Here is a 12,588-nt window from a genome sequence, read left to right as displayed (position 1 = left end):
AAAATAACAGCTTGCACTAAGCTGTCTTTGCTTTAATAAATGACACAATAAATGGCCATAAATACTTTTTTTTTGCCTTGTTTTTAAACACGGGAAACAAAAGAATATATTACATTGATATGAATAAGCACAGGCCAGTCATGTTTGACTTTAAAATGGCTCTTCAGCTTCCCTCCATGACACCTGTGGGTGTCTATTCTGGGGGTAATCTTGTCCCTCCAGAACAGTGGCTGACAAATTATATATCATCTCCTTTTCAAAATAGCAGCTGAATCATCTTCCCACTTGAGGAGAAGGAAATTCTCTTGCACCTGGTTTTTCTCCCCTCGCAGTGAAAGGCACAGAACTGATAATCTCAATTTAATAATCTCTCTGGCTTTTTTAGGATCCTGCCGTTGAGCTGCACCCTGCCTAGACAAACATGGGACAAATCCTGTGGGTGGGTTCAGTGCAAACAGGCACAAACCCCAGGGTTTGTTCCTGAGAGGGTTCAGTGCCCCAGGGCAGGGCACAGGTCTGGGGTGGAGGCACTGGCTGGAATCGGGGCTCTGTGTGTCAGGGGCTGTACAAATGCCAAAAGTCAGGGTGATTTTCTCTCCCAGACAACTTTGAGAGTGGGAAAAAGCCGAGGTGACCTGCCCTTGGTTCCCAGCTGGAGGTGAGTGGCAGGGCTGGGACTGTGCTGTCTGTCCTCCCCCAGGCTCCACTCGAGCAGCTTGCTGAGGGATGGATCAGGGTTTGTTGGTGCTTCCTGCCAGAGCCATCCCCTCATCCCCTGCCAGAGCCATCCCCTCATCCCCTGCCAGAGCCATCCCCTCATCCCCTGCCAGGGCCATCCCCTCACCCCCACTGTCCCTCACTGTGCTTTCCCCACCTGTCACTGTGCTGCTTATCTGACTCGTGCTCATGTTCTCTCTGCTCTCAGGGCAACCAGGGCTGTGTGACAGTGTTCTCTCCTTCCCCTCAGCCCTTCTCCAGGAGTTTGGCTCGCTCTGTGTCTTTGTGCAGGTGCCTGGCACTGGGAGATACCTGCTGTGTGCTGCTTGTGTCTGCAGGGGAAGGTTTGCAAGGACTCTGGGGCTTTATGGCTAAAAGAAAAAAGGGTTGTGTGTGTGTGTGTGACTCGGCCCAGGAAGCCTCTGGTCTCTTCCTTGGCTGTTAGGAAAGTTTAAATCCTGTTATGAAAGTTTAAATTCTTGTTCTTCCCCCGTGGGTCTCGTTCCCCCCTCACCCAAATGTCAGGTCAGGCTGCCCTGAGCCAGCTGGGGTTTGTTGCTGTGCTGTCACCTCCTCGATGTGTGGTGGCTTTTCTCTGTGGCTCCTGAGTGGAGAACACACTTTGCCAATGCTTGTAAGCCTGGGGAAGAAAGGATCCAGCAGCTGGATTCCTCCTCTGGAGCCTCACCCTGCCTGGAGGGTCACAGGGAGACAGTGTCCATCTCCTGGGGTCACTGCAGGAGTGGATGGCTTTAGTGCAGCATCTCCATCTGGGATCCAGGCTGATCCCTGAGTGTGTTTGTATCAGCACAAACTGGCAAAACCTTCTGACCTTTATTGGGTAGAAACAGAATTGTAGAACAGTTTAGTTAGAAGGCACCTGCAGCATCGTCCAGTCCCAGTGCCTGAGCACTCAGGGCTGACCAGCAGTGCCAGAGTGTTGTTCAGAGCATTGCTCAAATGCCTCTCAAACGCTGGCACTTTGGGGCAGGGACCACCTCTGCTGTTCCAGGGTTTGACCCCCCTTCTTGGTGAAGAAATGCTTCCTCCTGCCCAGTCTGAACCTCCCCTGCTGCAGCTTTGAGCCATTCCCACGTCCTGGCACCGGATCCCGGGGAGAAGAGCTCAGCACCTCCCCTCCATCCCCTCCATGTCCCCATCCCCTCCTCAGGAAGCTGCAGAGAGCCAGGAGGTCACCCCTCAGCCTCCTTTTCTCCAAGCTGGACAAACCCAGAGCCCTCAGGCTCCCAGGAGGTGCCTTCCAGCCCTGCCCCAGCTCTGTTGTCCCCCCCTGGATACACCCAAGCACCTTCAGATCCTTCCCACAGCACCCCAGGTAGCATTTTAACATTTTAACTCTTTCCCCAGGGCTAGAGCTGCCTTGCACGAGCAGCCTCTCCTGTTTACAGCCACTTTTTCCATCTTTGGATGGCAAACACACACGAACACACTCTCTTCTTTTGTTAAAAATCAATTGATTCCAATTGGTGCAGGGTTTTTTTTTTTTTCTGGAACAGGTTATTGGTTGCTGCCTGGCCTAAGCTCTTATAAAGTAACCCAATACTCTGCCCTTCCAGAGCAAGCAGCAAATGCCCAGTTCTGAGAGGCAGCAGTGACTCCTTGGGGAGCTGCTTCCTGTCAGGATGTATTTTCTTGGGATGACTCAGGAGCTGCTTCACGAGATGCAGGAAAAACTCCCCATCTTTGTCCTGATTGCAGCTGGACTGTTGGACTTGTCTGGTGAGTGATGTGTTTTGTTCTGGTCTCTGTTGCTGCTTCTCTGCCTTGTTTCCTGCATTGTCAGCAAGCACAAAAAGGATGCTCAGTGCTGTGCCAGCAGCCTGGGACAACTCTGGGATGCAGGAGCAGCTTCCCTCTGCCTGTGCAGCTCAGGGTTTGGGGGCTTTCAGCTGGGGGGTGTTTGTGGCCCCACTCAGGACATTCCTGTGCTGTTTTACCTGAGATCACAAAATAGATATATTCTCTTCAGGGTGGGGAAAGCAGAGCAAAAAGTCCCTTTTCCCAGAGTAGTTCCAAGCAGCAGTGAGGATCAAACTGGTGAAACCCTGTTCAGAATCCCCTTTTCCAGGCACCACAGTTCATCATCTTAAACCTGATAAGAATTCTCCACCTGATTAACGATTTTATTCTCTTGGTGGGTTTTGGTGTGTTTCTTTAAATTACCTTGTCCCCCTGCAGGGTGTGTTTGAGGCTGTTCTCACCACTTTAAGACCTCAGTTCAGTCTTTATAGATCACTTGTGTTGAGGCTAAACCATGGGAGTGTCAGTTGTTTGTACAAAACCCACAGTTTAAAGTATTTTATGGATTTAACATACCATCACTGTTAACCTCCATCCCTTTTTTAGCAATAAATCAGCTTTTTGAGTTCCCTCATATCAGCTTTTCCTGCTCACTGCTGCCTCAAAGCAGTGCTGGTTCTCCAGATGTCCACAGGGACATTGGAATCTTGAGGCACCACACCTGGATGCCAAGCCCAGGGATTTAATCTGCTGAAGCTCTGCTTTGCCTCGGTCAAAAACTCCACAATTTAAATGCATAAAACTGAAATGCATAATCACTTTTTATAGCTTGTGGATCAGCCTGTTTCCTGGCAGGTGCCTCAGGGAAAAATGCTCCAAGTTTTGGGAGAGGAAAGTACAATAATGTTTTAATCCATGGTTTGGAAATGATACTTGGGAACGTCAGAGCTTCTGATGTGAAGACAAAAAAAAAAAAAAAAAGAAAAAAATGTGTGGAAAAAAAGACAAACTTTTAAACCCAGGGTCTGCCTTTTAAACTGGCAAAGTGTCTGCTTTTGATTAGAGAATATAAAGGTGGAGAAGTTGCTGTGTTCTGCCTGCTCTGTGTCAAACCAAACCAGCTTTGTGCTGCTGGGTCAGGGAGCTCCTCATGGGATTGGGGTTCTGGGAAGGACGAGAGTTAAAGCAGAGCCACTGAGGGAGCTCCCTCAGGGGTGTTTTAGTCTTGCTTTGCTGTCCTTGGGCAGCCTGAGGGTTTCCTCCCCCTGCACCTTCAGGTGTTTAGATCCTTGCACAGGGAAGGCCAAGGGCTCCCCCCTGGCTGGGGAATGCTTTGGGTCCCTCAGAGGATGCAGAGGGTCAGGTCTGTCCCAGCTCTGTGAGAGGGCAGTGCCAGAGCTGCCCATCCTCCCCGTGGCTCTGGGCAGGCAGCAGCTGCTCTGTTGAACTGCTGCAAACTGTGCAAGGTTCTTGGGCAACTGAAAGGGCCAAAGGCTTGTTTTCTGTTCCTTAGGAGCCTCCAGGAGTGAACGTGATGCCAGTGACATGTTGGCCCTGGGCTTCCCTGGATGGGCCCAGCCCAGAGCTGAGAGCAGCCCAGTGCCCAGCGAGGGCTTCCCTGGGACAGAGGACAACTCAGATGGGGTGACCTTCCACTTCCAGAGCCCAGCAGCTGATCCCACCAAGGCAACCACAGCTGACTCCAGCCCTGCTGCCACAGGGAGAGCTGCAAACGGGACAGCTCTGCTGCCTGGGGGCTTGGCTGGGACCCTGGAGGTGGCTGAGCCCCTGCACACAGAAACAGCAGCTTCAAAACCCCAGGGTGGACATGCCTGGCCTGGCCAGCTCTTGGGGAGCTTCAGCATCCCTGTCTCCACACAAGGATCCCAGGCTGCCACAGCTCTGGAGCAGCCAGGCAGCTCCCTGCAGAGAAGACCAGGAGATATCCCTGGGGCTGGTCCCAGCTCTGCTGCTGGGCTGCCCCAGCCCCCTCCCAGTGCAGGGCCACACCAGGACTCTCCCCCGTTCACAGCTGTCCCCTCCCTTTCTCTTCTCAAGCAGATGGAGGTGACAAAGCCTAAAACATCTCCCCTGATTTCAACAGTCCGTTTTCATCCTCCAGGAAAAGGAACAGCAGCATCTCCATCTCCAAGCAGAGCTGGGGTTGCTCTTGGAGGTGCAGGGCTGGGCTGGTCCCCCACAGGGATGCACACAAACCCCCAGGCCCAGCCTGGCAGCACAGCAGCTCTGACTCCTGCACGCCTGGAGAGGACCCAGGGTATGGATGCTGGAGTTACAGCTTCTGCAGTCCCACCCCAGCCAGCTCCAGGGGGCCTGGATGCAGCCTATTCCAGCACAACACATGCCAGGGCCACTCAGCTTTCCCCTGGTTTGCCTCTGAAGGAAGAAACCACAGGCAGCAAAGGCAGAAATTCAACAGCAGCTGTAACAAATGGTTCTGGACACCCAACCCAGCTGCCTGCTCTGCAGACACTGCCACCAGGCCACGTCCATTCCTCTTCATTCCTGATGGGATCCCCAGTTCCTGGTGGGTTAATTCCATCTCCAGTTCAAGGGCCCTTTGGCACAACTGGAGGACAACAGCCCCTGTCTTTGGACAGGGCTCTCAACTGCACCAAACCTGTTGCCCAGGAAAGCAACAGGAGCTCTCAAGGAATCACAGTTGTAGCTCTGCAAGGAGATGCTGATCATGGGATGGTGACAAGTAAACCTGGAAAATCTCTATCCCCTGAGAACCCACAGGCTTCTGCTACTTCATCCTCATTAAGCCCATCAAGGATTTCCACATTAAAGCTTTCCCAGACCACTAAAGAGCAAAAAGAAGGAACATCTGCACCCTCTCCTGGGATATCTGGCTTTTGGAATGCAGATCTTCAGCCCTGGGATTCTGTTCAGGAAGGGCTTCAGCCACCAGGTGCATCTTTCCCTGCTCGTGCTGGATTGCAGCCCATGGGCATCCCCAGCTCTGCTGAGAGACTTCACACAACAACAACTTTACCCCCAGCCCCTGGCTCTGGGTCTCAGGGGGTTCCTGCCCACCCTGTACCTCGGGAGGCCTTTGCTGTGACACTGCAGGTGAGCACAGGGGAAGACTCCAAGAGAAGGAAAGGTCTCCCACAGCAGACAGCTGGAACTGTACCAGCCAGCCCAGTGCCCAGCCCCTCTGGAGCCCGTGAGAGCAGGACCCAGGCAGCTCCCTGGCACAGCTCTGCCCCTGCAGCCCCCCAGAGCCAGCACAGTGGCAGCCTGGCAGCTCCTGCTCCAGCACCACCCTCGCCCCGTGCAGGGGGAAGCCAGCCCAGCTCAGCCACAGCACACCCTGACCCAGGGGTGCCCCGTGAGGGCCCAGCACCGCTGGCACAGGCTCTGGTGCAGCAGTTCAGGAGGGCTCTTGATGCAGCCACCAGGAACCTCAGCACTGCCAGAGGAGACCCCCTCACCATCACCTCAACCCCAAACCTGTCCTTCCTGTTTAAGAGCACTGATGGCATGATATGCCTTCGACCCCTGCAGGAGTCCCCTCTGCCCAGGACATTCCCAAATGCCAGTGTTGGGGGGCTGGTTTCTGTCCAGCAAATCCTGGCAGCGTCGAATTCCTCAGCGCTGGACCTGGCAGACTTACACCACCTGAGTCCTTCCAGCCTGGTCCTGGTCAGGCCTGTGTTCATCCTGCTGCCCACTGACAGGGCACACTCACCCTTTCCTCGGGGGGAAGGTGACCACAGAACCACCCAGCTGGGCACACATGTGGGCACCCCTGAAAGCAGCCACGGGAGTTCCTCTTATCCCACCAGTAAATCTGAAACCACTCTGTCCACTGCATCCAACCAGCAAGCAGAGAGAGCAAAGGTGACTCCTCAGCCAACTCATCCCAGTTACAGAGCCACCACGGGCTTGGGCCAAGCTGCCTCCTCGGCACCAGGTCCTTTGCTGGACCCAGGGATGGGGATGAGCAGCACAGGGCAGACCCTGCACCTTCCCAGGATACCAGAGGAGATGCAGATCCCTGCTCCCCCTTCCCAGGAGGCCAAGAGCACTGATTCACTTCTCCTGAGCAGGATGCTGGCAGAGCCTGGCACCTCCCCTGGGGCACCATCAGTGCTGCCCACAAAGCAGAGCCCCCACACTTCCCCCAAAGTGTCTCTCACCACTGAAAAGCCACATTCTGTAACTCCTTTACTGCCAGCAAAGGGACTCCTTGATTTCCCAGTGCCTGCCCAGCCCGTGCCCAGCAGCACAGGGGCTGCAGGCCATGCCCAGCACAGTGGGACACTGCAAACTGCTCCCCCTGGCCAGGGCTCAGGGACCACCCCGAGCTCTGCCCCTGCTCCCTGCGTGGAGTGTGGGACCTCACGCTCAGCTGCAGCCACAAAACACCCACTAAAGGGACTCACAAGCACCAAACCTCTGCAGGCCACGTCCCAAGGGCTCCCCAGGACCACACAGCTGCCGTCAGTGGTACCCAGCACGTCCTCAGCTTCCCCAGTGCTTCCAGCTGGGAATGAGCACGGAGAGGCTGCCCTGGGCAGCACAGCTCCTTCAGGAGGGGTCCCTGTGCCTGCTACAGCAGCACAAACCCACAGCACTTCTGTACAACCTGATCTCCCTCACCACTTGGAATTCACTCCCATGGTGCCCAAGCCCTTTGTAAGGACAGAGGGACCGACAGCAGCCCCAGTGCAGGCTCCCTTCCCAACAGAGATCCAAAGGAAAACGACGGTTCCTGGGAAACTTCTGGCTGCAGTGACCCACCCGAGGGTGTGTTCCAACTCTGCTGCACGCCCACCTTCTCCTGCTCCTGCACATGTGCCCCTGCTGGCAGCCCTGGAAGGTGACCAAGCCCTCCAAGCTCCCACTGAACTGTTCCCACGGGCCAGCGCGGGAGAAACCCCAAAGCCAACTGAACTCAGCACGAGGGCAGGAAAAGCAGGACCCAGTAAATCCTCGGGGGTGAGCGTGTCTCTGTCAGCCCCAGTGAACACACAGACACAGCACCCACCCCCAGCAGCTCTGGGGAAGGAGCTGGGTTCGAGTGCAGCACAGCCCTCTGTGCCCACGGGATCTGCCCTGCAGAGACAGCCCCGAGGGACACGGGGCACCCCCCAGGCTGCCCCAGCAGTGACTGCTCTCTCTGCAGCCCAGGGTGCTCAGACCACTGCTCCACTCACCAGCAAGAAAGGGCTTCACCTGCCAACACCAGCCCCCCAGCCTGATCCCAGCGTGGTGCTGCCCGGAGTGAACACACCTGCTGTGGGGAAGGGTGAGGGCGAAGCAAAAGGAGAGGCAGCCCCCACCAGCCACCTGCCCACCCAGGCACCCCTGTCTGCGTCACCCAGACACCCTCTGGAGAAGGAGATCCTGGAGGACACCATGGAACAGGAGCCTGGTCATTCCAGCCCTGGCAGTGCCCTGAGTGCCACCGGGCCACCTCCCACAGCAGCACTGGCTGTCTCTGCTGGCAGGCCTGGGAACAAGGTCACCAATCACTCCGCTGCCTTGCAGAGAGCAGCTGGCAGTGATGCTGAGATGCTTCCAGCCAGAGACCCGATCCAGCTCCTTCCAAGCCCTGAGAGCCCCTCGCATCCTGCCGGGAGCCCGGTGGCACTGCCGGCCCGGGAGGATTCCCTGCTGGCTGTGGCAGGCACTGACTCATCCGAGGGGCTGCTGCTGAACACGGAGGCAGAGGAGATGGGCAGGACGGAGGAGGTGACAGACGGAGCAGCCGAAGGGCTGGTGACTGTGGTGACGCTGCTGGATGCCCAGCCCAGCGCCCCGGGGGACTCTCACCACAGGAGGGGGCTGCAGCCGGAGCTCGCCGTCCTGGATGGGTAATCCATTCCCTCTGTGTCATTCCCGCCGCGGGATTTAAGGGTGGGGTCAATATTTACAAGGGTCTGCAGTGACAGGACGAGGTGGGATGGCCTCACACCGACAGAGAGTAGGTTTAGATGGGATATATGGAAAAAATTCTTTCCTGTGAGGGTGGGGAAGCCCTGGCACAGGTTGCCCAGAGAAGCTGTGGCTGCCCCTGGATCCCTGGAAGTGTCCAAGGCCAGGTTGGACGGGGCTTGGAGCAACCTGGGCTAGTGGAAGGTGTCCCTGCCCATGGCAGGGAGTGGGACTGGATGGGCTTTAAGGTCCCTTCCAACCCAAACCATTCTGGGATTCTGTGAGTATCCAAATTGTTCCATTGCCTCAGTCACATGGGTGTGCTGTATTGTGGCTTTAAAAACACTTAATTCATTCAGCAGTGACATCACATAAAGTGAAAAGGGTGAGTCTTTTCACATTTTGGACATTGATATTGTCCTTCAGACCGAGTTTTCTTTTTCACAGTAGCCTCTGGCTCTGCCTCAGCTCCCAAAAATGATCTATATGCGATTTTGCAAGTGAGAACATTTGATAGTGCTCAGGTGATCAGTGATCAGGTGCCCTGGCAGAGGAGGAGGATATTCCCAGCCAGTGAAACACTTCCCAGTTCCCCCTGGTTCCAGTGGTGAGGGCACAGAGGGGCAGGGGGTGGCTCTGGTCAGGGCTTTGCCCAGGGAGGCTCCAGCACACCAGGGGCTGTGAGTCCTTCATCTCCTTCAGCTCCCTGTGTGGTGTCACTGAGGGAACTCCCCCCGGGGTTGTTTCATTCCCAGCAGTCCCTGTTGCCTGGCTGTGCCTCACCTTTTCCCCCTGTCCCCCCTCTTTCCCTGCAGCCTGGCCGTGGTGAGGGACGACGCCTGCGGCTCCGGCAACTACACGGTGCAGCTGAGCCTGAGCCCCGCTGCTGACACAGCCCCCGAGCCCCACGGGCCTCCAGCACCTTCCCCAGAGACCTTCCTGGCCTTGGTGGCCGTGCAGGACAACCTCAGCCAGCCCCTGGTGCAGCCCCTGCTGCAGATCCACTCGTGCTGTGTGACCCCCTCCGCCAGCCCTGGGGCACCGGGAGCCCAGTGCTGCCTGTTCCGCAGGTGGGACACGAGCCCACGGGATGGGATGGGCTTCACCTCCCCTGGCATCCTCAGGGAACCCTCTCCTGTGTCCTGTGGCTGCGGGCTGAGCTCTTTGGAGCAAGCTGCAAGCAGTGAGAGCGACTCCAGGAGTGCTCAGCTCCCTCAGCCTGTTAATTAATACCGAGGGCTTGATAAGGCACAGAACCTCAGGGGAAGAAATCTCCCTTGGATTTCTGTAGATGAACCATCCCAATTCCCCACATCCATAATAATTTACATTTCTTATGTAGATAAGCCATCCCAATCCCCCACAGGTGCTGTCCCAGGTGTCAGGGTACAGCATCCCTGCCCTTCCTGCTGGGATGGCACATCCCGGGAGCAGAGCAGTGCAGGGATGGCAGCCAGGCTTCTCCACAGGCTCCCATTCCCCCAGCAGCATTTCATAGCTGTTCTGGCCCCACCTGAGCACAGGGGAACGGGAGGATTCATGAGCTGATGTTTGCAAAAGCACTGGGGTGTGAGACGTGTGTCAGAGGTGGGCCAGGGAGCGGCTGTCACAGCACAGCAGCCATTTCACTGCTCCTACCAAAATCAGCCTCCAGGAACAGTTCTGCTGCCCTGGGGCTGTGTCCTCCACAGTAGGGCAGGCACAGCCTGCAGTGCTGACATTTGGGGGTTTTTGTTCCTGTAGGGCAGGGCTGTGGCTCAGAGCAGGTGCAGCCCCCTGCCAGCACATCCCCCTCTTCCCTGCCGTCCCTCAGCTGCAATTTGAACCTGTTTGCCCTTTGCTCCAGGCTGCCATTTGAGTGCAGGCACATCCAGCTGCTGCAGAGCAGCAGGTCCAGAGCTGCCAGCTTCACCATCCAGCTGTTCCAGATGCTGAACCACTCCGTGGCCTACCTGCACTGCGAGCTGGACGTGTGTCTGCACGGAAAGGCGGGATGTGAGCAGGTACCTGGGGGGGGGGCTGCTCTGGCACCACTGAGGGGGATCTGCTGCTTCCAAAGCCACCACACCAAGGTCACCCCTGCCCGGGAAATCCCTCTGTTCACGTCTGGGAGGGGAGTTAATGACATGAAATGGTAGCAAGAGTTGCTAATCCCCAGGGAAAAGGAGTCAGGGAATGGAGATTTACACGTGTGCTGGTCCAAGGATTAGCAACTCAGCTTTTGGAATGGCAGCAGAGCTGGAAAAGGTGGAATCTGAGGAGATCTGTGCCTGCTGTGGACCCCTGGGGCAGGAGGTTCTGTTCAGGTGCCACCAATACCCCTTCAGGAGTTTTCCATGTCCTTCCCAGGACTGCTTGGAAAGTGTGGAGCCCGTTCTGCAGCCCAGTGACAGGAACAGCCCTGGAAACCTGCACAACCTCATCTCATTCGGGCCAGTTTGGAGGATGAAGGACGGGTTTCTGTACAAACCTGTGGAAGGTGGGTCTCCTCTTCTGCCTTCTCTGTCTCTCTCTCTCTCGGAGTAGTTTTTGTTCAGCTTTTCCTGATGAAAAAAAAAAGAAAAGCATTAGTTTTAACAGCTTTCTTGACAGCCATCTGCTATGACTAGATTATACCCCAACAAGTCCTCACCTTTGTTCTGGCCTTCCTAAATCCCAAACCTGGTGGTTAATCAGCATCAGATCCAACAGAGTTTCAGCCAGAAGACACAGCCAAACACATCCTCTGAAGGAGCTGAAGCTTTAGAAGGAGGAAAGGGGAGGAAAATGAGGCAGAATGACCTCAAGCTGTAAAGACTCTTCATGCACGTTGTGGTATTTCAGTGAAACATGTTGACCGAGAATGAGGAATGTCATCAAAACAATTGTGAGAGATATTTACTAATTCTTCCTTCCAGTGCCTGTGTTTTAGATGAGATGAGATGAGATGGGAGGAGTCAAGGTTAATGTCAATCAGATGTTGTCCAGGTATTAGAAAAGAGTGGCTCTGAACCTGGTGCATCATGAACGTGAGAGACTTCTTAAATCCCCTGGCACCATCCCAAATCTCTTGTGTCTTTAGCTGTTTATGCAAAGACAATTTACTGGTGGCATTCTAGGGTACAGAGGGCTGTGTTTGAAAAGGCACTGCCCATTTACTGCTCTGGGGACAGGAATTGCCACACCTGCTTGGCACACTCTGAAGATGGGTTCCCCTCTCTTCGCCCTGTTCATTCTTGATTCCCTCTCTCTGTTTCCAGGTCCTGGCTCTGCTGTGCTGCTGCCCATCCTGCTGGGCTCCCTCACTGGCTTTGCTGTCCTGGGCAGTGCCTTCATAAGCCTTTGGCTGCACCACAGGCAGAAATCCAAACCCCTGCACTACCCCCCCTTTGGAGACATCCATGGGCTGTGAGCCTGGAGCAGCTCCTGGTCCTGCAGCTCCCACATCAGCACCGCAGTGACCAGGGGAGAACAGGTCCTGCCCTGCACATTGTAGTGCTTCTGTAGAGCTTCTGCCGACCCAGGGAGCAAGAGGGGTCCCACCTCTGCCCGGGGCACGTCTCCCCTTCCCTCCTTTCCCTCTGCATGAGCGAGCCCACAAACTGCAGAGTAGAGCAGGGCCTGTGGCCGTGGCCCCGCGGGGAGGGAGAGCAGAGCTCAGGCTGCAGCACGAGCAGCACCAGCACAGACTGGGAATCAGGAGAGCAGGGGGCACAAGAGCCATGTAAAACAAAGCACTATAAACTGGAGCCTGCCATCAGGGGGGACACGGTGCTGGGAAAAATGTGGGAATGTGGACAGGACCCAAGAGCTCCAGAGTTCCACCCCCTGGGCTTCACAGCTCTTCTCACCTCCCAGGAGCCCAGTCCCTTCCTCCTTTTGCTTTCCTCATAGTACTGTTTTCTCTAATGAGTTTCCACCTGTTGGTAAGTTCCACACTGTGGCAGAAAGTTAGGAATGTCAAGGGGTTTGTCCTTGAGGCTGAATGTGAGAGAACAGAAAAAGAACTCGCCCCATTCAGCTTCTGGGTCCAGTTCCTTCACTGTTGCTGCCAGAGGACAGGTGGGAAGGGGGCCCCTGACAGGGCACCTCGTGGCAAATGCACCTGAGTGGCTCACACTTCCACCTGGATCAAGAATTTGGGAATCTCCTTGCGAGTCTGGGGCGAGGGAGGGTCTGTCAGACCCTGCGGGTGGGGGAGGGCAGCTGGGGGGTGCTCAG

At 55.7% G+C, this 12,588-nt stretch overlaps 1 protein-coding gene across 3 annotated transcripts; it reads left to right on the top strand.

Moving 5' to 3' along the window:
• The first annotated feature begins 16 nt into the window (after window positions 1-16).
• On the top strand, window positions 17-11,983 carry LOC116797856 (proline-rich protein 36-like). Of its 3 annotated transcripts, none has more exons than XM_032709729.1 (7): window positions 17-658; window positions 2,295-2,457; window positions 3,992-8,327; window positions 9,204-9,458; window positions 10,235-10,391; window positions 10,738-10,867; window positions 11,628-11,983. In XM_032709729.1, exons 2-7 carry the CDS (start codon window positions 2,361-2,363, stop codon window positions 11,777-11,779), a joined length of 5,127 nt encoding a protein of 1,708 aa, XP_032565620.1. In that variant the 5' UTR covers window positions 17-658; window positions 2,295-2,360; the 3' UTR covers window positions 11,780-11,983. The 3 variants fall into 3 exon arrangements, with proteins under 3 accessions (XP_032565620.1, XP_032565621.1, XP_032565622.1); XM_032709730.1 differs by lacking the exon at window positions 17-658 and adding an exon at window positions 805-1,061; XM_032709731.1 differs by lacking the exon at window positions 17-658 and having other exon boundaries at window positions 805-2,457; window positions 3,992-7,209; window positions 7,267-8,327.
• The last annotated feature ends 605 nt before the right edge of the window (window positions 11,984-12,588 follow it).

The sequence above is a fragment of the Chiroxiphia lanceolata genome, chromosome 23 (assembly GCF_009829145.1).
Source record: "Chiroxiphia lanceolata isolate bChiLan1 chromosome 23, bChiLan1.pri, whole genome shotgun sequence".
NCBI lineage: Eukaryota > Metazoa > Chordata > Aves > Passeriformes > Pipridae > Chiroxiphia > Chiroxiphia lanceolata.
This window is presented reverse-complemented; position numbering and strand designations above follow the sequence as displayed.

Excerpts from the sequence above, each read along its gene's own strand:
- LOC116797856 (XM_032709729.1), top strand. The coding sequence starts at position 2,361 with ATGTATTTTCTTGGGATGACTCAGGAGCTGCTTCACGAGATGCAGGAA. Across the intron at positions 2,458-3,991 it reads TGGACTGTTGGACTTGTCTG|GAGCCTCCAGGAGTGAACGT; the intron begins GTGAGTGATGTG and ends TCTGTTCCTTAG. Across the intron at positions 8,328-9,203 it reads GAGCTCGCCGTCCTGGATGG|CCTGGCCGTGGTGAGGGACG; the intron begins GTAATCCATTCC and ends CTTTCCCTGCAG.